This window comes from Frieseomelitta varia, unplaced genomic scaffold (genome assembly GCF_011392965.1).
Source record: "Frieseomelitta varia isolate USP_RPSP 00005682 unplaced genomic scaffold, Fvar_1.2 scaffold_358, whole genome shotgun sequence".
NCBI lineage: Eukaryota > Metazoa > Arthropoda > Insecta > Hymenoptera > Apidae > Frieseomelitta > Frieseomelitta varia.
Window position 1 is genome coordinate 597,038 of NW_025110099.1, and position 24,574 is coordinate 621,611.

General features: G+C 32.5%; 2 protein-coding genes and 1 long non-coding RNA gene across 3 annotated transcripts; 2 read left to right on the plus strand and 1 right to left on the minus strand.

The window, feature by feature from the left end:
• Positions 1 to 1,014: 1,014 nt before the first annotated feature.
• Positions 1,015 to 6,124, minus strand: LOC122530828 (one cut domain family member 3-like). Its single transcript, XM_043658162.1, has 3 exons — positions 5,974 to 6,124; positions 3,186 to 3,247; positions 1,015 to 2,805 (listed from the first exon to the last, which is right to left on the minus strand). Exons 1-3 carry the CDS (start codon positions 5,986 to 5,988, stop codon positions 1,374 to 1,376), a joined length of 1,509 nt encoding a protein of 502 aa, XP_043514097.1. The 5' UTR covers positions 5,989 to 6,124; the 3' UTR covers positions 1,015 to 1,373.
• A 12,375-nt stretch (positions 6,125 to 18,499) lies between these two features.
• On the plus strand, positions 18,500 to 19,880 carry LOC122530833. Its single transcript, XR_006307112.1, has 4 exons — positions 18,500 to 18,674; positions 18,784 to 18,972; positions 19,326 to 19,594; positions 19,797 to 19,880. It is a non-coding gene; the product is annotated as an uncharacterized LOC122530833 (long non-coding RNA).
• Positions 19,881 to 21,079: 1,199 nt separating this feature from the next.
• On the plus strand, positions 21,080 to 24,554 carry LOC122530830 (retinoid-inducible serine carboxypeptidase-like). The gene is made up of 9 exons (XM_043658166.1): positions 21,080 to 21,225; positions 21,854 to 22,083; positions 22,551 to 22,781; positions 23,017 to 23,127; positions 23,219 to 23,450; positions 23,567 to 23,716; positions 23,779 to 23,856; positions 24,080 to 24,234; positions 24,406 to 24,554. Exons 1-9 carry the CDS (start codon positions 21,168 to 21,170, stop codon positions 24,460 to 24,462), a joined length of 1,302 nt encoding a protein of 433 aa, XP_043514101.1. The 5' UTR covers positions 21,080 to 21,167; the 3' UTR covers positions 24,463 to 24,554.
• Positions 24,555 to 24,574: the final 20 nt, after the last annotated feature.

The window sequence follows — 24,574 nt, forward strand, 5'->3', positions numbered from 1 at the left end:
AAGAAGCGACACACATTGTCTTGACAATCTCTTTTTGCACAAAAGGCTAAACTATGTTTAATTAAAAAAAAATCTTGCATATTATATCTTATACAAGTTTAATCTCATGAAATAAAAATTTGGAGTGCATTGAACGAACAAAAGAATTAATTAAAATTGAAGAAGTTAAGTGAAGTAAATTAGATAAATCATGCATCAATTGCAGTCTGTTAAATTATTTCAATTTATCGAATGGATAAAAGCTAATTGTTATAGAAACGTTATTAAACACACTTATTAAACTTCTTCCTTTAATAACGATAAATAGAATCTACTACGATAAAGTGTATATGAGAATCGAGATAAATTTTTTTACATATGTGGTAATTACGATTTTAGTTCATTTTAATTCATTTTCATCCAGAATATTTCTTGTCAAACAGAAAGTAATTTATTTTGCATTATAGTTATTAGATACTACAAATTGTTCTATGTATTCATATTAAATAAACTGTCAAATTAATGTTTTTAATATTTTAATATTTTTAATTACTGTCTAACTCTACGCGTTTAATATTTTCAATTACTATTTCTTTTACAAATTGAATCTTTTTCTAATTGCAATATAATCTAATTTTAGTTACAACTAAATGAACTCGTAATTTAAGAAAATGTACTTTATTACGGCAACATACACAAATATAGTACAAAAATATATGAAGAATCGTTATTTACAAATAAAAAAAAAAAATTAATTACATTCGATTTGTCATATATTGTTTATCCAAACACAAATGACAATTCTTATTCTAATATGCAGTATAAAATCGTATAAAACTTCCTATCTACCATTATCTTTTTTAAGATGCGCAACAGAATTTAATTAAAAAGATTTAGTTGTAAAATTTCAACTAGAAAAGAAGTATTTAATTTTTTGAAAAATTTGTTTTATATATGAATAACATATAATTTTTCAACAACAACTCGTTCTAACTTTTTTGATTAAAAAACATTTAGCCACAAAATTTTACCTAGAAGAAAAAATAAAGTATAAAGACAATAAGAAAATATTTCTCCGCCCTCTTAAAAGATTATTAAATGTCAATAATTTCAAAATTTCCTACTGTGAAAACGTTTTTTTAGTACCAAGAATAAAGTCTCTTGACTCGCGAACGTAGTTTTACGTTCCCATTGATTTAAAAAACACACAACAGCCGAGTCCTCATTTTTCCTCCAAAAAGAGAGCAAAAAAAAGAGCGTACCGATGACGACTTTCGCGACACACGGACCTTTGATCCTCCGGCTACGACTACACTAGCAAAAAACTTTAACAACGACGGACGTTTTATCGTCCAGATGAGTGAGGATCGAACGAAGAATCTCGGGGGGGAATTTTATTTGTATCCGTGGTGTTCATCGTGGTGGGGCTCGGCCTGTACCCAAACTTTCTCCCAGACAGGCTTCCATACCTTCTTCCACGCTGGTACCTGCACATCCTTCCACACTGGCACCCACTTGCTCTTCCATTCGTCTTTCCATACCTGCTTCTTCTGCGTCACCCAAATTTGCTTCTTTTCAGGCACCCAAACCTGAACCGATTCTTCTTTCCAAACCAATTTCTTGTCGCTCACCCAGATCTGTTTCTTCTCAGTCTTCCAGATCTGTTTCCATTCAGCCTTCCATTCTAGTTTCTTCTCGCTGACCCAAACCTGCTTCTTCTCTGTCTTCCAGACTTTCTTCCACACAGGTTTCCATATCAGTTTCTTTTTCCAAAGGTCATGACTGGTATATTGCCATCCATGCTGATCTTTACCGACGTATTGCTCACCGGGAATACCTATTTTAACCCATTCAGGGACCCAAACCTTCTTCCAATCAGGTACTTGTACCTCTTTCCATATGGGGACCTGTACTTCTTTCCACACTGGCTTCCAAACTTTTTTCCAGGCTGGCACTTGGACCTCCTTCCACGCTGGAACTTGGATCTCTTTCCAAACAGGCTTCTGAACCTTTTTCCATGCTGGTACCTTAACTTCTTTCCACGCTGGAACCTGGACTTCCTTCCAAACAGGTACTTGAACCTTTTTCCATTCCTGTTTCCAAGTTAATTTTTGCTCTGTTTTCCAAATTTGTTTCCATTCTGGTTTCCACGTTAATTTCTTCTCCCATCTTCCTTGAGGTTGAGCTGGCGGTCCATATGATTGCGCTGGAGGTCCATATGATTGCGCTGGAGGTCCATATGATTGCGATGGAGGGCCATAGGAAGTTGATACTCCTCCTCCTCCTCCTCCTCCACCACCACCATGGTGGTCTCCTCCAAAGGAACCGTGGTCACCTCCATGTCCACCCCCACCTCCGTGATCATCATTAAAAGATCCACCACTGCTGTATCCTTGGTCGCCGTGATCACTACCGTGGTCAGTTGGTGCACCGTAGGAAGAAGATGGACCTGCTGGAGCGCCATAACTAGACGATGGTGCACCGTAAGAAGAAGACGGACCTGATGGAGCACCGTAACTGGATGATGGTGCGTGATAGGAAGAAGATGAACCTGACGGTGCATGGTAAGAAGAAGATGGTCCCGATGGAGCACCATAGCTAGACGATGGTGGATTGTAGGAAGAAGACGGTCCTGATGGAGCACCATAACTGGACGACGGTGCGTTGTAAGAAGAGGACGGCCCTGATGGAGCACCATAGGAGGAAGGTGGTGGTGGTGGAGCACCGTAGGAATCGGACGGTGCGTTATAAGAGTTTCCTACGTTTGGAACTCCATAGGAGGTTGCTGGTGGACCATACTGATTTGAAGGTGGACTTAAAGGTGCTCTGAAATTATTTATTTGTGTATTGTTTATTTGTAGTATTTATTATGGTGCTATTATTATATACAATATAATATATAGTATATGTTGTTATTACATTAGATATTTCTTAGATTTTACTTATGTATTATTCATTTTAAATTCATCATCAGGTTGCGGATATTTAATCGGATCAAACTCATATCTTTCATAATTAATATTTCGTTAATTAGTTAATATTTTTAAAATCTGAGTAAAAATTGCACATAGAACTGCAAGTGGTTGCAACCGCACATTGTATTGCAATTGAACATTCTATGCATTTTTACACGTTTAAATTTTTCCTAAATATATAACTTCGTTTATTATTTATTTCGTTAATTAGTCACAAGGTCATCTACTCACTCTTTTTTGGTCCTTATTGGGTCCCCAAGACTGGAGACGAAAAGGAAACAACACAGGAATAACTGCAAAAATGATTTTTTCATTACCAATTATTTAAAAATTATTTCCTCTCGTAATCTGTAATTTATTCATTTATTTCACATTTTTTACTTTTTATTAGATGTACGAGATAGATAAGTGTATGAATAATGGCGAAGAGAAGTAGAACCGCGGAAGATACGATATTTACGGAAATGTAAATGAAATCAAGTCAGCATCATCTATCTATCGGAAGAGAGCACACGTATCATCCAAGTAGAAATGCAAATGAACCAATCATGGCACGTTAGTCATGTAGGTGACTCTAGTGACTGTATAATTATATACCCAGTAACACCAATAACAACCTCCAGACATTCAACCGGCTGCAGATACAATCTCCTGTGTGTTCTACCTGAAATAGCACCTCCGTACACGAGCATTATATTTATAATTGCAGGCTGATTTCAATCTATATTCCGCTCGACCTTCACGTCGTTATCTTTATATCTTGACCATCGATCACGCCATTTTACATCTAACGCTGAAATTGAATTTTTTAAAATTACAAAAAGAGGAATTTTTGCACAGATGCTATCCTAGCCGCATTTCCCAGAGGCACATTCGAAACGTTATGAATAATATATCTTGCTGGCTGGTTTACAAGCGTGTCTCTCAAAAATGAAAGTGTCCACGTGCGAACTAACGCATGAACAAGACCGGGAATGAGGCCAACGATGGTCCCCTTTTTTCTCTTCTCCGTTTCCTTTACCAACGTGGAAACAGGAGGCCGATCGTGAAACTCGTGGCTGTTCATTAACGCCAGGGGGAACCGAAGGGAAAGTGGGCCTCTCAATTTCGTTTCCCAACCCCTGAAATACGCGCGACCTCGTGTTCGCTTTTTTATTTTCATCGGCGAACCAGCTGGCCACTGGCGTTCCTATTACGTCGATTACCAAAGTCACGGCTGCTCTGTCAAGATCAAGGCCCAATTTGATCCAAGAGAATAATAACCCGACGACTGTTCGAATGTTCCTTTTTTTTTTTTTAATTAAAAATTTTTTTAGACATCTTAGAATTTTAAATACCGAGTTAAAAAGCCTTTATTATTTATAATTTTTAGATTGAATTGAAAAAAACCTATAAATGGCGAAAAAAATAAATTAAGTACTCTGCGAATAAATATTAATTAAATTAAGTTGTATCGAGGTCGATGATCGGGCAATTCATCGAACCCGTGACAACATCGATGGTTTATGAAAGTATTGGAGACCGATAGAAAGTTGTCGAAGATGATATTAACTTAACGATAGAAAGGGAAAAAGTGTGACAACGGTCCTCTATGTATTTTTTTATATATGTAAGAAACAAGTCGCGCTCAGCAACCGGAGGGAACTGATGTGAAGAATGTACGGAATTTCGAAGAAACAGCACTTGAGAATGAAAATGATTTAAATCAATGATTTTACGGAATTGGGATTCTTCTGCGGAAATAGATTTTCGTAACTGGGTTAAACGTGGAACGTGAACGAGTTTCGGATATCTTTGGTGCAGTTTCACGAGAGATGATCATTCGAGGCACGAGCACAGCGCTCGACTTTCCATTCTGCACAACGTGAAACGATGAGAATACGTTCTTAGGACAGCTCCTAGAAAATAACACCGGTGACTCAACGAGTCATTCACCAACTGTGAATCTACTTGTGGAAGAAATAAGTAGTTGAGAGTTTTCGAAAATTCTTCAATTTCAATAATGAGACCTGAAATAAAACATTTACAATAAAATTTCAGTTTAAACTTTTCAAGAGGTTCTTCAATCTGACAATATGACAACAAATGTAAGATATTTACAAATTCGAATATCAAGGAATTCAGAAATGAGCAACATTCTCCGGTTTTATTATAAATAACTTCAATACTCCAACAAGTTGATTAGTCTTCGAATTATCTAAGAATTAATATATAACCAATCTATGACATCGTTTCATAAGACTATCAGTTTGACTTTAACAATCAACCTACTACTCTACTTGAAATCTTGAGGAACAAAACTGAGGAACAACACGTCCACTGCGAATCGCAATAATTAAATTTTATTACCCCTACAGTACCACAAACTACAAAAAGAAAAAAGAAAATGTACAGGTGCATCTAACATCTAAGTATAAAAAGCGATACATAATATCTGTATCTATCTGGGAAATTTTGTTATAAATTTCCATGTGAATACATGTAGTAATATAGTATTTCAATATTTAAAATCATGCAAATTTCTTTAGTTTAATTTTAAGCAAATTGAAGATTTCATTGTTTGCATCACTTTCTCTCTAAATTTCTTAAACAATTCTTAGGTCCGACACAGACAAGTTCCGCCGCAAGATTCTTTTGAAAAAAGACGGAGAAAAGACACGAAGCTCTCCTATTCTACTTTCAGTGAAACAATAAAATTTTGTGCGACAATTTGTCGTAGACCGCTCGTCTGCATTGGACCTTATACTTCCAATTGTCTTTACGTTATAAAGTGTTACATCAGTTATTATCTTTCCACAATTTCTTTTATGTTCCACATTCAATTCAGCCCGTACGATCCAATATGGGGTTCGCAGTGAACGTGTTAATCACCAAAGCTCGGTTCCAATAACTTTTCTCGTCACTACCCCGTGATTTGTAATGATAACACAATTTTTTTTTCACAGATACACTTGTACGACACGAATCCGAATCACAATGACAATAGCGACAATGATGACGACAAAAATTGGGCACTGACCAGGCTAGACTGCATCTTCACAAACTGGGGGGGGTTGTTGTTCACCACACGACGACGAGGAAAAAACGGCAAAGGCCGCCGCGTTTTAAAAAAATTTTTTTTTTTCCTTTTAGTTACGGTTCGTCACTCCTCTGACGAATTCTTCGTGTCTACAGTGCCTTTTATAGCGGATGTTTCCTCCGCCTAGGCAGCTAGTCGCCCTAAGCATAGAGACATTACGAGGAGGGGTATACCCATGAGTGCGTTCACGATGCTATACGGGGGTCTTTATGCTTGCGCTTACATCCTGAACTCACCTCTGGAGGGGATCCACGACGCGTTATGATCACCAGTCGAAGGTAAAAGGGGCATTTGGGTGCCATCAGTAGCTAGACGCGAATCGTGAAATTTTGTCTGAACGTCGTTGCTCACTCGACTCGTTTACCCAGGTGAAGGCTTTCAACTCAGATTCGCTGGCTGAAGGCTTTTCTTGTTTGATTAACATTAGCGAAGGCAAACAGCTTGTCTTTGCATTGAAAAATATTAACAAATTTGTGGAAGATCGTGCAAAAAGCATTTTGCCCTCGTAACTAAAAATGTAGTATGCTTAACCAAATATAATATGTTTAATGATGGAATCGAGTATATTGCAAGTTGATTCTGATAGATAGAATAAATCGAGTAAATAGAACTGCAAAAGTAACTGCAAAAGTTTCGAATAGCCTGATCTCTCTACTTACTTAGAGAGACATTTATACATATTTATGAAATCCTCATAAATTATTTCTCTCTTTTCTTAAATAGTATTTTCAAATGTAATTATCATGATAAATATTCGTACTCTTTACATAACACTTTCAAATGCGACAAAACCTCGGCCATGTAGATTCGAATTTTTGATAAATATTTTAGTCAAAAAATTCGTCCATGATATTCCTTTGATAGCTTTCTGTTTATAACATTAAACTGCATACATAATGTTCGTGGTTTCCTCTCGTTCTCCAGAATTTTCACTTACAAAAATAACAAAATAGAATTCATCACGCATCCGTGGCACATGTTTCTAGAAAAAGTTTTTAGCAAAGTTTAAATTCGTTCGCATTAGTAGAACTCGTTTCACGAATATAAATTGAGGAAGAGAAACAAAAGTACAAAGATTCTCTACATGCGCAAATAAAATATTTTACAAAATGTTGTATTGTTGACTCATCCGACATAAACCAGTCTCCTGAATGCTGGTATTCAAGCACGCACAGGGAAGAACATTGAAGAGTAAATTTGTTTGCTTTCACTGGTACGACAGTTAAAGCATTTTATGCAATCGTTGCTATACCCGTTAGACCTTCGATTCGTGCATATGTAACACTCTGAGAAAGTGCTCAATGCATAAATATTACAAGAATGATATAAACGACAATCAATCGTTATTTTCCAATGTCATAATTTCCATTAATCATCCATCGTAGCCTTCTTGACAGCACAATACATAAGCACTTGCTATGCATGTGAACGTATGCAGCTTTGAACTATTTATAACTGCTTATAATGAAATGAATTATGTAGTGTTGGATTGTTTTCGAAGTGCAAGGCTTTTGGTAATTGACATTATGTCATATTGTATATATTTGATCGTAATAGAAACTTGGGACAGAATTATCAAGTAATAAAATAATAGTTCCGAACATATTATTTCCTTCAATTAAATGTTAAGCTCGTAAATATTGTGTTGAGGAATTAATTATTGAAAATGATAGAATTTTTCGAAGAGCGATTATAAAACTCGTAGTAAAATAATTGTACATCGAAAAAAAGAACGGAAGTTTAACAAAATGTTAGTTTTATAAAAATATATTGTTTTTTATAAAATTTAAACTCTATAAAGAATCCAATGTAGATAATTAACAACTTGTTTGAAAAATTTTTATATACTTTAACTTTTATATACTATAACGTTTCACATGCTAACACTCCTTCCACCATTCCTCTTATCCCCATGAAAAATGTTTAATTTGATTAAATCAGACATTTGAAATGTCCAATATTTTGTAGATTAGTCTAACATGTTTCTTTACACAGTCTCAATAATTTACAATTCAAAGTTTCTAGAAATTTCTACGAGTTCCTCTTTGTCAGTTCAAATCGTTTGATTGTCATCATAAAGATTCGTTTATTTCCAACTACTGAATTAATGTCGATTTCCAGTTTTATTTTAGGAATCAGGTAGTTTGGTAATACATGCGACCGACTAATTTTTCCATACCTGTCCGACAGAGAATGAGGAGAGATCTGGGTCCACCTGTTTTCTGTCAGAGACCTTGTTGCCCAACCGAATCGATTTGGAGCTACAGACTTCCGATTATGCAATCTGTCGGCGGAGATTAGAATGTGAATCAGAAATAGGAACGATATTATCGGTCATGCTTCGTATAAAATATTAATTTCGCTTGTTTCGCTTACCACAGAAACACAACTCGATCATCGGCTCGCGGTGAAACTTTTGTTTCAATTGATTCGACAGAGTGAAGAAGACGAGAACATATCTAAAAAAAAAAAAAAAAAGAAATGAGAGAAAGGACGCAGTTAAATGCAATATATCCATATTCTTGTAGAATGTAGAGAATCGAATATGGAGAGAAATTGTCATAGTTGACTTTTGATCTTTATGTTATTTTTAATCTTCAACATTATTTTGATCTCTCTCACATATTTGACTTTTCCCGATGATATTTTTACTGACATTTGACTACCTGACTTTACTGACCTTTTGAATTTTATTTTTAGTTTTAGCTTGTTATTCTTAATTCGTTGAACTTTTTCAATCCTACTGATCTTGTCAATCTTTTCGACATTTTTAGCTTTCTGGCCTGATTAGTATTTTGAGTTTCACCTATATTTTTGAGATTTTCAACCTTTTGAGTACTTTTGTAGTTTTTTACGCTTGACTTATGTAAATTTTAGATTCTTTCCGGTTTCTTCGTCAAGATCAATATTTCAACGGTTCTTAAAATAGGAATTACAATCGGATCATTAAATTAAAAGGGAATAAAGAATAATTAACTGAAATTTATGAAAATCGAATAGACATATCTAAGATAACAGTTTGTACAAAATTAGTATCATTCGTTAATTCAAATTCGTTCTAGTTAATTCAGACTCGAGAAATCTGTGTTTGATGAAAGCAATCGGCTAATTTACGAGCATGCTCCAACCTGCTAATGGATCGCCTTATAGTTCTTTCTCCGTGAATAAATTATTTCACAACTTGGAATTTTTAAAAATGATCTTGAGAAACTAATACACATTTTAAAAAAAAGATCGTTTTCCTTTATTCCTTTCTTTTAGTGAAATTACGTTTTACCGTCTTTTAGTGGGCAATGCGTGACATGAATTTTTCTACATTCTACAATTCCTTATGTAAATTCTGACATTCCTGTCAGACATAGGTATAGACATGTTTTACTATTTCTCACATCTCTCAATAACTCTAAATCCGGTTTTATCTACATTATGAACAGAATAAAAAACTAGATGTGTGTTCTAACAATTTATTTCTTTGTCTAAATCTCTGTAAGACCGCTATTTCTTTTAGTTTTTTTTTATTAATTTTTTAAATTTTTTATCGCATTTCTATTACTACTTAATTTTCTACATCAAATAAATAATTGTCTTTAATGTCCATAGTTACATTTAATAATAATAACAATAATGAAAATTGACAATGAAATTTGACACTAATAAATTTTCTTTTAATAAAAGGAAGAACAAAATACCTACTATTTGCTTTAGAAGCAAAAAAAAAAGCTAATCATCTGAAATAGAAAGGTTTCAAAAACAAGTATGCTGGAACATGCTCCAACCTGGAAGTACATTAAACTATCTTGGAATGTGAGTAAGGATGCAACGAACCAGAGAAACGCATCGGGAAACCGAACGTGAGAAGAAGCTCACAAACGAGGCGCACACAATAAACGTTTTACTGCTAAGAAACTACATCGACTTGATTTTACCTCTTAAAGAGTCACTTTGACTTTCTTTAGATTCTCCTCGCGGTTTCCTATCGATTTGATACCTTTCACCGTGCCATCCTTTGCTTCCGTGACAGCGTTAGAACGACACGGAAGTAACACGGATCTCTGCAATACATAAAACATTACAATAAGATACTAACGTCCAATGTTTTTGTACCAATGAATAATTATAGCAGACAAAAAAAGCAAGATACCCTGCTATTATATGAACAGTATAACGTGTTTCTTAAAGGATATACATACGCGACATTAGCTATGAAAGTCCACAAAGTATCTCTGTTTTTTTAGATAAAAGTTGAAATACAGAGTTTGAAGAAATATTCACTTTGGAGATAGCGAAACCAATCGATGTGCGAATGTGTATAATATACGTCTCGAAATTGTCCTACTTCTCAGAATTCTTTCTACTAGTTCAGAAAATCTTCTATGGAGAAAATGTATTCATCAGTTATTCTATTCCTCAGTCTTCTCACTAATCTTAAAAGATCACTTGTTTTAAAGAAAGCGAATATCATTTCAATCTTCTTTCCAATTTTGAAAATTTTTTCTTCCAAAAAACTTATATTGCTAAAATCATATATTAAGAATCTTATGAATTTAAAACAAATGCACAAAATAATATTTTGCAAAGTAAGAAAGTACAGTTTCCGGAGGAAACGAAAGTAAACCTTACATAAAGTAAAAATGTTTCTAAAGGAAAGTTCTCTAATATTAAGTCACAGCCAAAAATTGCTTCAAGCGTAGATTGTCTTCTTGCCATCCTGATGTAGAGAAAATGGAACATCGCGAATTTCTCGCTTTCAATAAAGATCGTTTCTCTTTCTACTGTTTCATCTTCGTCTTTCGAGTATAGATCGTGAGATACACTTGGCATTTTCGAGTGATAGTTGAAACAAAATGCAGATTCCTCATTTTCTCCTCAAAGAATTTTCTTTTAATTGTTGTTTCCATATAATAAAATTTAAAATATGGAATTGACTAAAGGACCTAATTATTATATAATAATTTAATATAATACTTAATATAGCAATTTAAGCCTTTCAACCATTAAATGTTCTTTAATTTTAGGATATTTAATTTTATTTTTCATTCTTTATTGTATGCGATAAATAATATTCATAACTTTCATCGCGTAAAATTAAATATTTTATATTAAAATTGAATACTTTGTTTTCAAATAAGTAATCTATTTGAAATCACAATGATTATCTCTGATCCGACCATTTAATAAACAATGCATTGTCCATTTAATCTACTGCTATCTTTCATTATTCTTTTTTCAAAGAACTTCCAACGTTTTTTTGCTTCTGAATAATCATTATTATGTTTTTCTGATTAAAAGTTGCAATGTCAAAAATCAAATAGTATATTATTATAATATATTTTTGTAGGTCTAGTAAAACTGTAATGTTCTCGGTGAAGATTTGCAAGTACACGTGTGAAGGATGCCAGCCGCTTGCTGAAAGTCGTCGATTATACTCACGATCAGGTCACTTTGACTTTCTTTCGATTTAGGGTTGCAGCTGTCTTCTTTACATTTTATGTTCCAAAGGATAATGATGCTTGGTTACTTTCACTATGCCTGGAGCGAGTACGATTGACAGTGTAGGTTCGAATCATTTTATGAAACCGTTTATCATTGTCCTTTGCAATGTAAGAGTTCGTTTTAACAGGAGAGGAACCGTTACGTCGTCTCTCATTTTGTTTCTATACGTTCGAAATGTAGGTATATGATTTGTCAGCGTGATTAGCTAGTTTAGAAACGTTAGCTTGAATTAAAATTGACATAACGATTATGAAACGTATAATAATCTACAAGTAAGAAAAAGTTATTGATGTCCTACTTTCGAACTGGATCCTAGTTTCGAAGGGTTATACACCAAACGTGCTTGAAACACGTGAGACCTATTATAAAGTAAATTCTTCTTTTATTACTGTCTTATTACCTTGAAAAAATTAAGTATATCTAAGTGAAATTACTTTCATTACAAATTAATTAGTTAAGTTATATTAAGTTATAATTTCAAGTATCCTAAAACTTCTATTTCAATATATATTCATTACCATATATGTATGTATTTATTTATTTATTTACTACTTTTGAAACTATTTACGTTATATACTGTTATTTACTGTTATATCTTGTTATTACAGCAAGATGATGCATGCAGCAAGTATTAATGAAATTTTAAAATATTTTATGTAACCTGTCACATACAATATATGTATACGTAAAAGTTTTGTATGATAGATGTTCAAATATATACTTTCATCAGCCACTGCACGTTCTTAGTACTCGTACGTGCAGTTCACTTATCAGCCAGTGACGTGATAAAATAAAAAGAGAAATTCTTGAGTCATACCAAGATACATGGTTGTTGAAAGTAATTGACAGTGATAAAACGTAAGTACGTTATTTACATGTATCCTCCGTCTAGTTTGCGTCCTATAGAAATTCTTGTCCCGTCAATTGTCGTTACGAAAATGGAAAGATTGCTTTCCGCATGATTATTTTCCACTTGAATGAAACGTGACTAGACGTCAATTTTAAATTTTGTGTTCCACTCTGCGTTTACTTAGTTTTCTCTTAAAAAAAAAAAAAATTAAAATATTTTTCATTGAAACTTATATTTCTTTTATATCGTGAATTACTATCAAGTTTAGTATACAATAACAAAAAAACGCCTCAATATTGTTTATATTTCATACTTTTAATAAATTTTCGTTGACCAGAGCGCATCTTCAATGCGCACGCAGTAATGCGGAAACCCACCGTATTATTCACAAATTCTTCTGCGGGAGATTCTTAAATGATATTGAAAATTCTAAGAAGATGGAGAAAGTGACTTTAGCTAATCCTATTTTTAATGATCGCGTCATTTGATGCTAGAAAGAAAATGTATGCTCTTCTTGCTTATCATATTTTTAGTTAACATATGTACTTGTAAAAAAAAAAGAATCCGCGGGTAAGATTATTAATAATTCATTGAATTTAAAACATTCAAGAGTTCGGTATATTATAAGAAAGTAAATTTATCTACTACTCACCAAATTTTAAACATTTCAAAATTACATTGTAGCATTTTCTGCGCATGCGCGCATCGCGTCAGGTAAGAAAGATTTTTAACGGTTACCGACACTTTCCTTTCGTACTTGTGTAGCGACAATTATGCGATTCAAGCGCCGAGGAAGATTAATTTCATTAGCATTCACAAGGGCGCCGTCTGTTGCGAATTAGGTTAGAATAATAAACTTCTAGAATTTAAATGTACTTCCAACACAATAACACAGGGAAGTAATGATTTAAACGTCATTTACAGCATCAAAACAATGCATCAGGAAAAGCTATCTTCCCGGTAAAGAGGAAGTATAACCAGGAAGTCTTTCAATGAGTAAGATTAAAAGGATTACACGGTTTCGGTGCCCTGTGTATCAACAATTTCTGCGGGCGATTCTGCTGGTGGCTTGTGCAATCAATCAGCTAGTTGCATATGCGTGTAGTGGTTTGTCACATTTGTAACACGGATATCGCTGATTGCGTGACTCCTCTACTTTTTGTCTTTTCCTGACTGCCTTTGCCAGTGATCTTCTAAATTACACTTCATGAATCCTTTGTTATTATTCATAAGAATAATTTTGACATTTCCATGTGTGAGAGGTTAGTTTCTTCGTCTTTCATAATTCTTCCACATAGAAATCGCATAGTACAATTAACAATAGTAGTACAGAGTGGCCACTGAAAAACTGAAGTGTTTGAAAAAGTCATAACTTGTTCATTTTCAATCTTTTTTATTTTCTTTTTTTGAATAATAATAAAAATTTAAAAAACGTGTTTGTAAAAGTTATTTTTGTTTTATATCAGTTCAGTCTTTTAATGATCTAACAATCGAAGGTACTTGTAACTAGACTGCGGATTTCTATGTATGTGAATTCATATTTCTAACGAAAAGAATTTTTTTGCATATAATGTGTGTATTTTGTGCATGTTTCGTATAAATATACAAAAATCCGCAGTCTGATTTGAATTAATTATAATTAATATATTAATTAAATCATTATCAGTAATAATTTTTTTAATTGCTAGTAACGACGAAAATTGTTTTTTGTTGGAAATATTATTGGCAATAAGTGAAAACATTTTTTGATTGCTGACAGCAATGATAGTATTTTCATTAATTAGCAATATAGCAAAAACTTCTCATTAATTATTATTATACGTTTTTAATTGATTTTCAATGTAACAATAATTTGATTTTTACATGGAAATTAATCTTAATCTGGACGGAAAGATACGAGAGAAAGTTGTCTAATTTTTAATGGCTAAAAAGACAGAACTAAATACAAAGGAATGAGCAACTTGAATACGAGAGAAAATTACTGATCTCAGATTAATTTGCAGAACGTGTGAAGAACGGTAAGACATGTGTGCGAATGAAAGTAATGTTCTTCTCTAGCTGTTTAAATACGTCTCATTAATGCGAGACGTGAAAGACTCAATTATCTTCCGGCAAGACGATCGCATCACACCAAGTTTTATTGTATGATCTCTATATTGATAAAGCGAGCTACAACGGTCAAGCCAGCTATTCTAGCTAAAGATATTAAAGTGGTCATTAACAAGAAAAAGATACGGTGACACATCTTCCGGTTTATACCACTTTTGACGCAGCTAACAATGTTCCTTTTTGTTAATGATAGTCTTGAATATAACATAATCAAATATAATTGCTATGTAAATTATTATACCTACGAATTTTAATAGCAATATATTTGCAAATGTAACGTTTTTGCGTCATGTTTATTGTATATCCAGTGAACACTATTTGTAAAAATACTTTCGTCACGTTTTAACATAGACGATGTATTGTTTGTTACACATAACAAAACGGTAGGAAGCCAGTGAAAACTTTTGTTTCTTTGTAGGCGTGTCTGTGGAAATAAAAGGTACCAATCTGTTTCACGCCATTCGTCTGCGAGGATAAACTAACAAGTCATTAAAATTCGCCGAAAATACACGACCGACGCTGTTTCATGTTTTCGAGAATTCGATCGAACTGTTGATGTACCCTCTTTACAAGTTTGTCAAAGTTTACAAATCCCATACAGAACGTTCCATGTTTATCACTGAATTTAGAATTGAAAATTAATTTAAACGTTATTAAGTTATTCACGTTATGCATTTGACCTCAAGTAAGTTTTATGAAATAGATACTTCTATTTAATCAACTAACATCTGTTTATTCTAATTTAAGGAATATTAAATTTCAAAACCAATGAATTGCAAAATATATTTAAATATAAAAATGTACAACAATATTTTAATTAGATTTTAATATTCAGAACAGCAATAGTTTGATCAAAGAATACGCTTTATTACAATTAGAAAAAGAAAGTTACATTTGCAATATGTTATATAATTGTTGCAAATATCTGGGAATTCAATGGCCGAAAACCATGTTAGAAACTCACGATGCTATTTTGCACGCGACAAATACACGCAAGTCGCACGTATTGTGATTTTAGATTTATTCGAATACATAAGAGTTCACGTGAGCTGCAAGACAATTGAATCAAAGTAATATAGCATTTTCACTTTGATTTTCCTCAAATTACAAATTCGATATTTAAAATTGGCGATTGCAGCAAATATCACGTATGAAAATTTAAGAATTTTGATTTGAAAATATACATTTTAATTTGAGAATTTTTATTTCAAATATAGATTTTTGTTTAAAATTAAAGACTTAAATTTTAATTTTTTTATTTTAGAAAGTTGCTGCGATTTCCTAAATTTTCCGAATTTTTAAAGAATATACATACGTACATATATTGTACACTTTCCTGAAGTAGATAAATAAGTCCACTGGGTTTTAAAACCAAAGGGAAGACAAACATTTGACAGATACACTTGTTGCGTTGAATAAAGAAAAACCGAATTCTCTCTCGAATATTACGAAAATACGCAAGTGGAATACTTTTCGAAATCTCATAGTGAAGTACTCGTATGTGAGCTACAAACGAGGAAATGTCCAAGTGTAAGATTTCGATATCTTCTTTAGCGATCGCATTATCTTAATTTGGGTATTTCAATCTAGTCATAATTATATTTTAAAAAATACAATTCTATAATGATATTTTAAAAAATAAATATATATAAATATTGAAATTAAGTAATATTTCTCAAATGTCATCACTAAAATTGTACTTACAATTAATTCAATTTCAGACTCCAATGGATCAACCACAGATGCGTTAAAAATGAAAATGAAAAATAATTTAAAACGATAAATCTCTCGAAATGATCAACGAAATAATTAGAAATATCTTCACATACCGTGCGATTATACAATTAATTTTCTTCTGCATATACATACAATATCATCAATTGCCCTTGCTCTCACCCTTAATTCACATCTGAAAGAATCGACTTTTACGTTGAGAGACTACTGTTCAGGAAAATATTCTCGTCAATCGACACTCGTCCCTCATTATCGCTTTTTTCCTCGCTATCATGATCGGCATATCCTGCCGGCTATTATTTCCATTATCTTTATTACCTGAACTTATCCAAACGGAACGTTTATAATTTAATTGATTTTTTTTAATTGTATACTCAGCGTTAATATGTAATTGGTTTTGTCATTGATTCCTTATTATCGGACATTCAAAACGGACGGTACGAATTGAAACAGATAATACTAGATCTATAAAAATTGTGGACCCTTTATTTGCCATATTATAATTCATTCAATCAATTATTATTTCCCATAACTTCTTTCTATATCTTAAAAATTAATGAAATTCAAAATATGACATCAATTTTTAAGAACGTGAGCAAGAGAAACTTTTATAAATGCAACTTTTATTATACAGGCCATTTCTTCACTTTCTTCTTCTTTTTTAGATTGTCCGAGGAACTTTCACGATATAATAGGCAATGATACGGGTTACGTAAGCTGCCGATTTTTTGTTCAACATCGACATAAAATCTCCATGAAACTGCGCCTTCCTGAAGAGAATCCGGAAGAGGCTTATATAATGATAATTACTTTCAATTTGGAAGCTCAGCCATAGCCATGATTTGAATAATACATGCACGTCTTCTTTATTGGAAGTACTATTTACGCATTATTTATTACATATTATTGTCGATTGATGGTTCACTTCTTTAACTTATTCTCTTCTTTATTATTTTTAGATAATAAATTGAGTAACAATCTGATAAAATTAGATAATATGAAATTAATACATTGAGAATAGAATGTAACATTTTAAATAAAATTTAAGTAAACTTTAAATTAAAATAACTACATTTAATTTTAGACAAAAATTCATAAAACAGTATTTTTAATAAAATTACGCATCGCAACAGAATAATTTACTTGTCTTCTCCAGGTAGAAGTTAATCATCTGTATTCGTGAGAGCTCCTATTTGATCGCAACGGTGATTAGACACAAAAACGGCATTTCCATCAAAGTATAATATTTTAAAAAAATTATGTCGATTTAATTACTAATATACTATTTCATATATATAAAATATACTATTACATATCAAATATACTATTTCATATATGGAAATGGAATTAATTATATACTATTTCATAAAAATGGAATTAATTTAATTATATGAAAATATTATACCGTACATTCTTCTCTTCTCATAAGAATAATTATTTTTTTTAGATTGTAAGGTCTGCGAATTGTTTTCAATTAAGAAGACACACACTATAGATTACAGATAATCGACAATGTCATTTTCTAATAACAATATTTCAAGTTAATGGGCGATGATAATCAATCTGTATCTAGAATAGACGAAAAATCGAAACAACTCAATTCAATTATAAGATTAATCATTATCTCTTGATGAAGTTGATCAATCAAATTAAATGTCATCAAAGTGGAGAGGTTCGAGTACTACGATAAAGTGCAACATTGATAATTTTCTCTTGAAAAGACTCGATCATAACGAGCAGGATTAATTATAATCGATCGCGTAACTGTTGCTTCGAACAAATTGAAGTAAATTGATGTTTAATGACGGAGAAATGCTCCCTATCAAGCGCGTACGCACTCCGAAAGTGAAAAATAGTTACGAGGGAGAAAGTGACAGCGTCATCACTTGAGCATTCGTTATTGCGATTAAGAAATGTTTCTCTAGTCTCGAGGAGGACCAAGTGAAACACAATAAATGGAAATGTAATTTGTTTTGTTTACCTCCCTTGTTTATTGAGCACTTTTTATCGAGTCTTACCGTTTTTTGATCGCTTCATTACGAAGAAATCCAAAAACAAAGCATATATTATACTTTACGACATATAATTTTATTTTTATCGACAATTATATGAATTATATCTGTATTAAATGATCAGAAGATCAGAAAATGATAATAACTAAAAGCATTCAAGACAAAGAAGAACTGTTCGAAATCTCAGATTGACCATCCATCCGATTAAACCCTCACGATTAACGAAATAAGGAAGGAAGATTGCATTCCGAAGCGGTTCGAAACCTAGTTCGTGACTAGGATTCCTGTAACGACAATGCGACGTGCCTCATTTCTTTGACTTCGTAACGCAACAAATTGTGTAACACGTTACATATGCACATATCGTCCGTGATGTAAAACAGTAGATATCTGCGTGTACATCTCAAGACTCTTACATTCCAACAGAAGTCACAAGATGCCAGGTAAATATTTAAGCAAAAAAAAAAAAAAAAGAAATAAGAAAGAAAAGTCTCTAATAGGTAAGGAGAATAAGTATGTTTGCAATACTTTCGACAATTTTCCATGTTATAGATGCATCAAGGAAATGGCAGTGGTCATCGAGAAATTTTGCGAAATTTTGCATAGAACCTGCAATTGTGGACTTTTTTCTGTGAATCGAGCAGTCAACCGCGATTTCTCTTTTCAAGAGGGATCAAGGATAACCGAAGGCAACGATCATCGATAGGAAATAATAACCACACGTGTGTTTAATGTTTTACGGTAGCTATTTCCCATCTTATCGTTTTGTTTCTTTATTCATCGAAATAAGGTTTGTTCAACTAAGCTGCGTTCGTTAATCTCTGTGTTACTCAAACTTATTGTTCGCTATTTTATTACCTGCATATTCACTTCTCGCTCACCGAAATTCTCTATAGTATTTTCTTTCTTCTTATTCATATGTGTTATATATACATACCGGAGAATAAAGTGATCAGAGAAAGAAGATTATGTAAATTTTATTGATATTGGAAGCAGAGATCACATTGAGTATTATTTTGTTAATTAAGCTTCGCTGTTTATCTCCATTCTTCTTCTAATTTCTTAGTATATTCTTTCTTTTCCGTGTTATGCAGATAAGATCCAGACCTAGCAACAGAGGTGAATAAAAAAATTGTGGTCCAAGCATAAAAAGAATGAGGAAAGAGAATGTTTCGAAGACGGAAACGAAAAGGAAATTTCACTGCGGCCGAGATGAACGTGTTAATTGGTTTGTCTGATTTACTTTCCTGGCCTGTCTGGTTGTGACTTTTAAAAAAGTCGTAGCTTTAAAAAAAGTTTTGCGAGAAAGGCTGTCGAGATTATGATAAAGTGAAAATATTTCGCGATGTTGAAATCGTTGAAAGTTAATATGCAAATGAAGAAAATAGAATAATTTGTTTGTCAAGGTACAGGATATACATTGATTATGGATTATATTTATCTCTTAATTTACATGTTTTATCTCTTAATTTATTTTTTATGTATAATATTGTCTTTCTTCTTTTCTGCGCTTCGCGTATAAGGAATTTTCTTCGTTTTTGACTTTTCTTTGAATTTTCTTTGAGATGTAAAACAACAGGAATATTTTTTTCACTTTGAATATGGAAGAACCTTAATAACAAAGACTAAAGAAATTCTTCAGAAAAATCTTGATACTATAATACACAATTAAATACCACAGCGAATAATGATATATTTAGTAAAATAATAATGCAATAATAAAGATGCAATTTTATCGTAGATAAACACGCATAAAAATAGTCCCAATATGCCTAAAGAAATTTCAAGAATTCCATTCGTATTTATACCGAAAGCATCGTCCGGAGAGAGAACAAGTTTCATAAATAATGCAAGATTTTTGACAGCTAATGAAATATCCGATAGCTTACATCGATAAATGCGTGTTTTCATAAGATTTCGTGTCTAGGTCCACATTCTGGAGCGTTGGCACAGAAACCAGCCGTAGTTCCTGTTCCATATATCTCCAATACATAGCTACAAGTGCTACAAGTTACATCAATGCCATTGAAACTGAGGAACAGATCAGTTTTTCAAGTTGTTTTTTTTTTGGAAATTCTCTGCAAACTCAATCATCGACGAGACAATCTGATTTCAAAATGATCATTCACACAGTTGCAGCTAATCTATCAAACACAATATTCGATCCATTTCGTTCATGCGAAATAGAAGATTAACAATTTCTTAATCTGTCACGTTGATAAAAAGAAATCGGAAAGATGTTAAATATAAATTATCAGATCAATTGATATAATTGACCGATTTCTTAACAAACGAATAAGTCAGCTGAAATATTTTATAAATATAATATAAAACTACGTTTCAAGAAATATCGAGGAGAAATATAAGAGCTGTTGAAAAAAAAAAAACGTTAAAAGGAAATTACTTTAAAAAGTCAGAAAAGTGTAAAACCTGTTATGCGGAACTGGTACGTACAGAATAACTGTTATTTGCATTTCATTTGTGAAAGCGGTGCTCGTCCCTATTTTCTTTTTTTTTTATCGTCATTATTTTTAAGTTGTTTCTGAAAACCAGCTTAAAATTCCGAATAATAACTGAAGAGTTTCGTACGGACAATTCGATCAACTAACGGGAAACTAGCTAATGACACGTAAGACAAGGTATTTATACGCATGTGAGTTGCTGATGAGTTTAGTGCGATTACCTGAGGAAGACGGTAATCATTTTATCAAAATCCTTCAAGTGGAAGGAATTAATAAAAGACCATTAATAAGAAATCATCCATTGTTTAATTGCAGCTGATTGATACAACGAAATATGGCGAAACCTCGAACGATAGAATTAATCATTTCCCGTATATCTAATCAATCGGCCGCTAATGACAGATAAGACCATCCTGTCTGGATTTATATACGTTCAAAATGTTTAGTCTTTAATTGTCTGTTATTCAAGCAACAATGACGAAATTCTCGATACTCCTGTTAGTGGCACTGTGCTTCGCTTCTGAATCCCTTGGTAAGTATTTATAATACAAATAAGTGCTAGATGTATTGTTATATGTGTAAACATAAATATATCTTATTTGCCAGATTTCTTCAACAATAGGATTCTAAATCTTAAATTCTTGTTTCATGAAATTATTATTTTCAAGCTTGATCTTCCCTAATTATAAGCCTAATAAGACACAGTTGTTTCAAATACTTTTTTGAATAATTAAACACCATTAACCTTCTACTTGCCAATGGATAAAAGGAAAAGAAAAAGTGTTAATAGCTATACCAATTCATTTGCTTTGCGGAAGAATCTCTACGAATATATAATCAATTTAAAGCCTGCATTGCTTAAAGCTGCTCGTTTTTGCATCTCTTTGCATCATAATTCTTCAGCCATTGTAATAAAATTAAAATATTCTTCGATAATGGAGAAAAAAAAAAAGAAGAAAAGAATTAACATTACATTCCACATACCATTTTGTAATATAGCATTTCTCTTTGAAGCATGACCACTTTCAGCAATTTTAGTAACGTCAGTCTATTAACACGAACTTTAAGTGGAAATTATAAAGTCGCTAAAAGTCACAGAAAAAGTTATGCAAACTTACGGAAGATCACACTTATAATCAAACAGTATTCCTACTTGGCAGCAAAAAAAGGATTTGGTCCTGGAGAACAAGAATGGGGATACGTGAAAGTACGGTCAACTGCACACATGTTTTGGTGGCTTTATTTTACCACCGCGAACGTGTCTTCTTACTATGAAAAACCATTGGTCATCTGGCTGCAAGGTGGACCCGGAGCATCCTCCACTTCCTACGGGAACTTTGAGGAACTTGGACCTTTGGACATTGACTTGAAGCCAAGGAATTTCACTTGGGTATTATAATATCAACTCAATTTAACATGACTTGAATCTTATTGATAAGAATCTCTTTTTCTTGTATCTGAAATTAATTTCACGCGTTTCTAAACAAATTTTTTAGTGTAGATAAGACATTAAATTTCGAAGTTCATCAACTGAAATTAAATGTAGATAATATAGATGTTCAGTTTCACGATTTAGTTATGAGTGAAAAGAAATTGATTACAGTTCGAAATGTTCTAATTAAATATTGAAACTAATTAATATAAGTACATATATGCATACTTTCTTTATATTTTTAAATTTGGAAAATCATAGTAATCTTGATCAAAGTTTATTAAAGATCAATATTTTTCCCACAAAAACTCACTAAAAAGTTATAAAAAGATCATTAACACGTACATTTCAAACAATTCCTTAAAACAAGTAGTAATGAAATATGTACATGCAAATATTCTAAATAAATATTAAAACATTCACAGGTGAAAAATTACAACGTTCTTTTCATTGACAACCCAGTCGGCACCGGTTTCAGTTATATCACTACACAAGCAGGATATACTACGACGAATACAGAGATCGCAAACGATCTCTTGGAATGTGTAAAAGGTTTCTTAAAACAGCTACCGGCATTCTCTAACGTACCCACATATATCACCACTGAATCTTATGGAGGAAAAATGGGTGCAGAATTTGCCCTATCTTGGTACAGGGTAAGAGAACATATTTTAATCAAATTTCTTCCTATATTATATTTTATATATATATTATATATATTATATATATAATTATACATAATAATATAATATATAATATTAAATATAATATATATAATATATGTGAGTAAAATATATAAATATATATATTTTAAATACATATATTTATATTAATTTTAATCAAATATACATACATATTTTTTTTTATTAATACTTTGTTTTTTTTTTACAGGCACAACAAAAGGGCACTATCAAAAGTAACTTGAAGGGTGTTGCTCTTGGTGATGCCTGGATCTCCCCCATTGATTCCGTGATGACTTGGGCGCCCTTTTTACTTGCTACAGTACGATATCTCCTTTCAATTTTATTAGTTATATCTTCAGTCCTCGTACTATTCATATACTATCTATTTTCTGCGACAAATATTTTTATAGGGTATGGTGGACACTGCTGGTTATGAGAAGATCAACGAAGCAGCTGTAAAAACGAAAAATGCCGTAGATACTAAGCAGTGGGCAACAGCAACGAGACTGTGGAGCTATACTGAAGGAGTCATTGCTCAAGTTACTAATAATATCGATTTCTATAATATTCTAACGAAAATGGAACCTGGTAACAAGGTTTCCCTCATGGAAAGACTTAAATCGGAACCAACATTTGCTCAAGGTAAATTTATATTTTCTTATATAATATAATTAATAATAATATGTACTAATAGTATTAATACAGTTTGAATTGATTATTCGAGATAACAATTTTTAAGGATTATTCGATTATTTTAGAATACTCCGTCTTCAGCGACGCATCTTTAGACAAACTGATGAACGGTCCTGTAAAAGAAGCTCTCCAACTATCTTCTCGTCACGGCGCCCAATCTAATCTCGTATTCAGTAAATTAACAGGAGACTTCATGAAACCTGTTGTCAATATAGGTATTGTCTAAATTGCGACATTTGCATATTTTAATAGATTAATATTGTATTTATTTTTCTAGTGGAGAGTTTATTGAACGAAACTAATCTAAAGGTTGCGGTGATCAGTGGTCATATGGATCTTATCGTCGATACTCCAGGTATGTTTTTATTTTATTCCTAAAATAATCACCTTAATATTTCTTCTTTGATTTAATAATGAAATAATGAAAATGTGATAGAGTGCTAAGAAATTGTAAAAAAACATTTCACGTAAAATCTGTTTTTTATAAGAAATGCTATGAAACTTGTTTTGCAATCATTTTACATTGCTTTCGGGAAACTATAATCTTCCGATAACTACTAAAATATAACGCGATGCAGGCACTCTACGTTGGGTTGAGAAGATGCAGTGGAAAAACGCTAATTCCTGGCACCGCTCTGCCAGAACTGCCTTAGTAGTGAAGGGCATTATTGAAGGCTATGTAAAATCTTATGGCAATTTTTCTATGTATTGGATCAACAGAGCCGGACACATGGTAAATAATTTGTTTAACCATATACCATGTCTTGCAATCTGTCATTCGTTTCTTTTGAAATTGGCCTCGCATATTATAAAACATCCTTTCTAACCGAGTATTCTATATGGATGCAATTATTTAATATTTGGTTTAAAAGTCGTGTTATTTAAGAATCATTTCGTCGTAAAGGTACCAAAGGATAATCCAGCAGCAATGGCGTGGATACTAAATAAGTTTACCAGCTAACAAGAGAGTCATTTTAAGAAGTGAAGCGCATGAAATGGACACTATGGTCTAATGAATGGAAATTAGAAGAGAATAAATAATTTTAAGAAGCAGTTCGTCACGTACTTTACTG

Coding starts and splice junctions, on each gene's coding strand:
- LOC122530828 (XM_043658162.1), bottom strand. Junction 2,806..3,185: donor CCAATAAGGACCAAAAAAGA/GTGAGTAGATGA, acceptor AAATAATTTCAG/AGCACCTTTAAGTCCACCTT.
- LOC122530830 (XM_043658166.1), top strand. CDS start 21,168: ATGACGAAATTCTCGATACTCCTGTTAGTGGCACTGTGCTTCGCTTCT. Junction 22,782..23,016: donor TTGCCCTATCTTGGTACAGG/GTAAGAGAACAT, acceptor TTTTTTTTACAG/GCACAACAAAAGGGCACTAT. Junction 23,717..23,778: donor GAAACCTGTTGTCAATATAG/GTATTGTCTAAA, acceptor TTATTTTTCTAG/TGGAGAGTTTATTGAACGAA.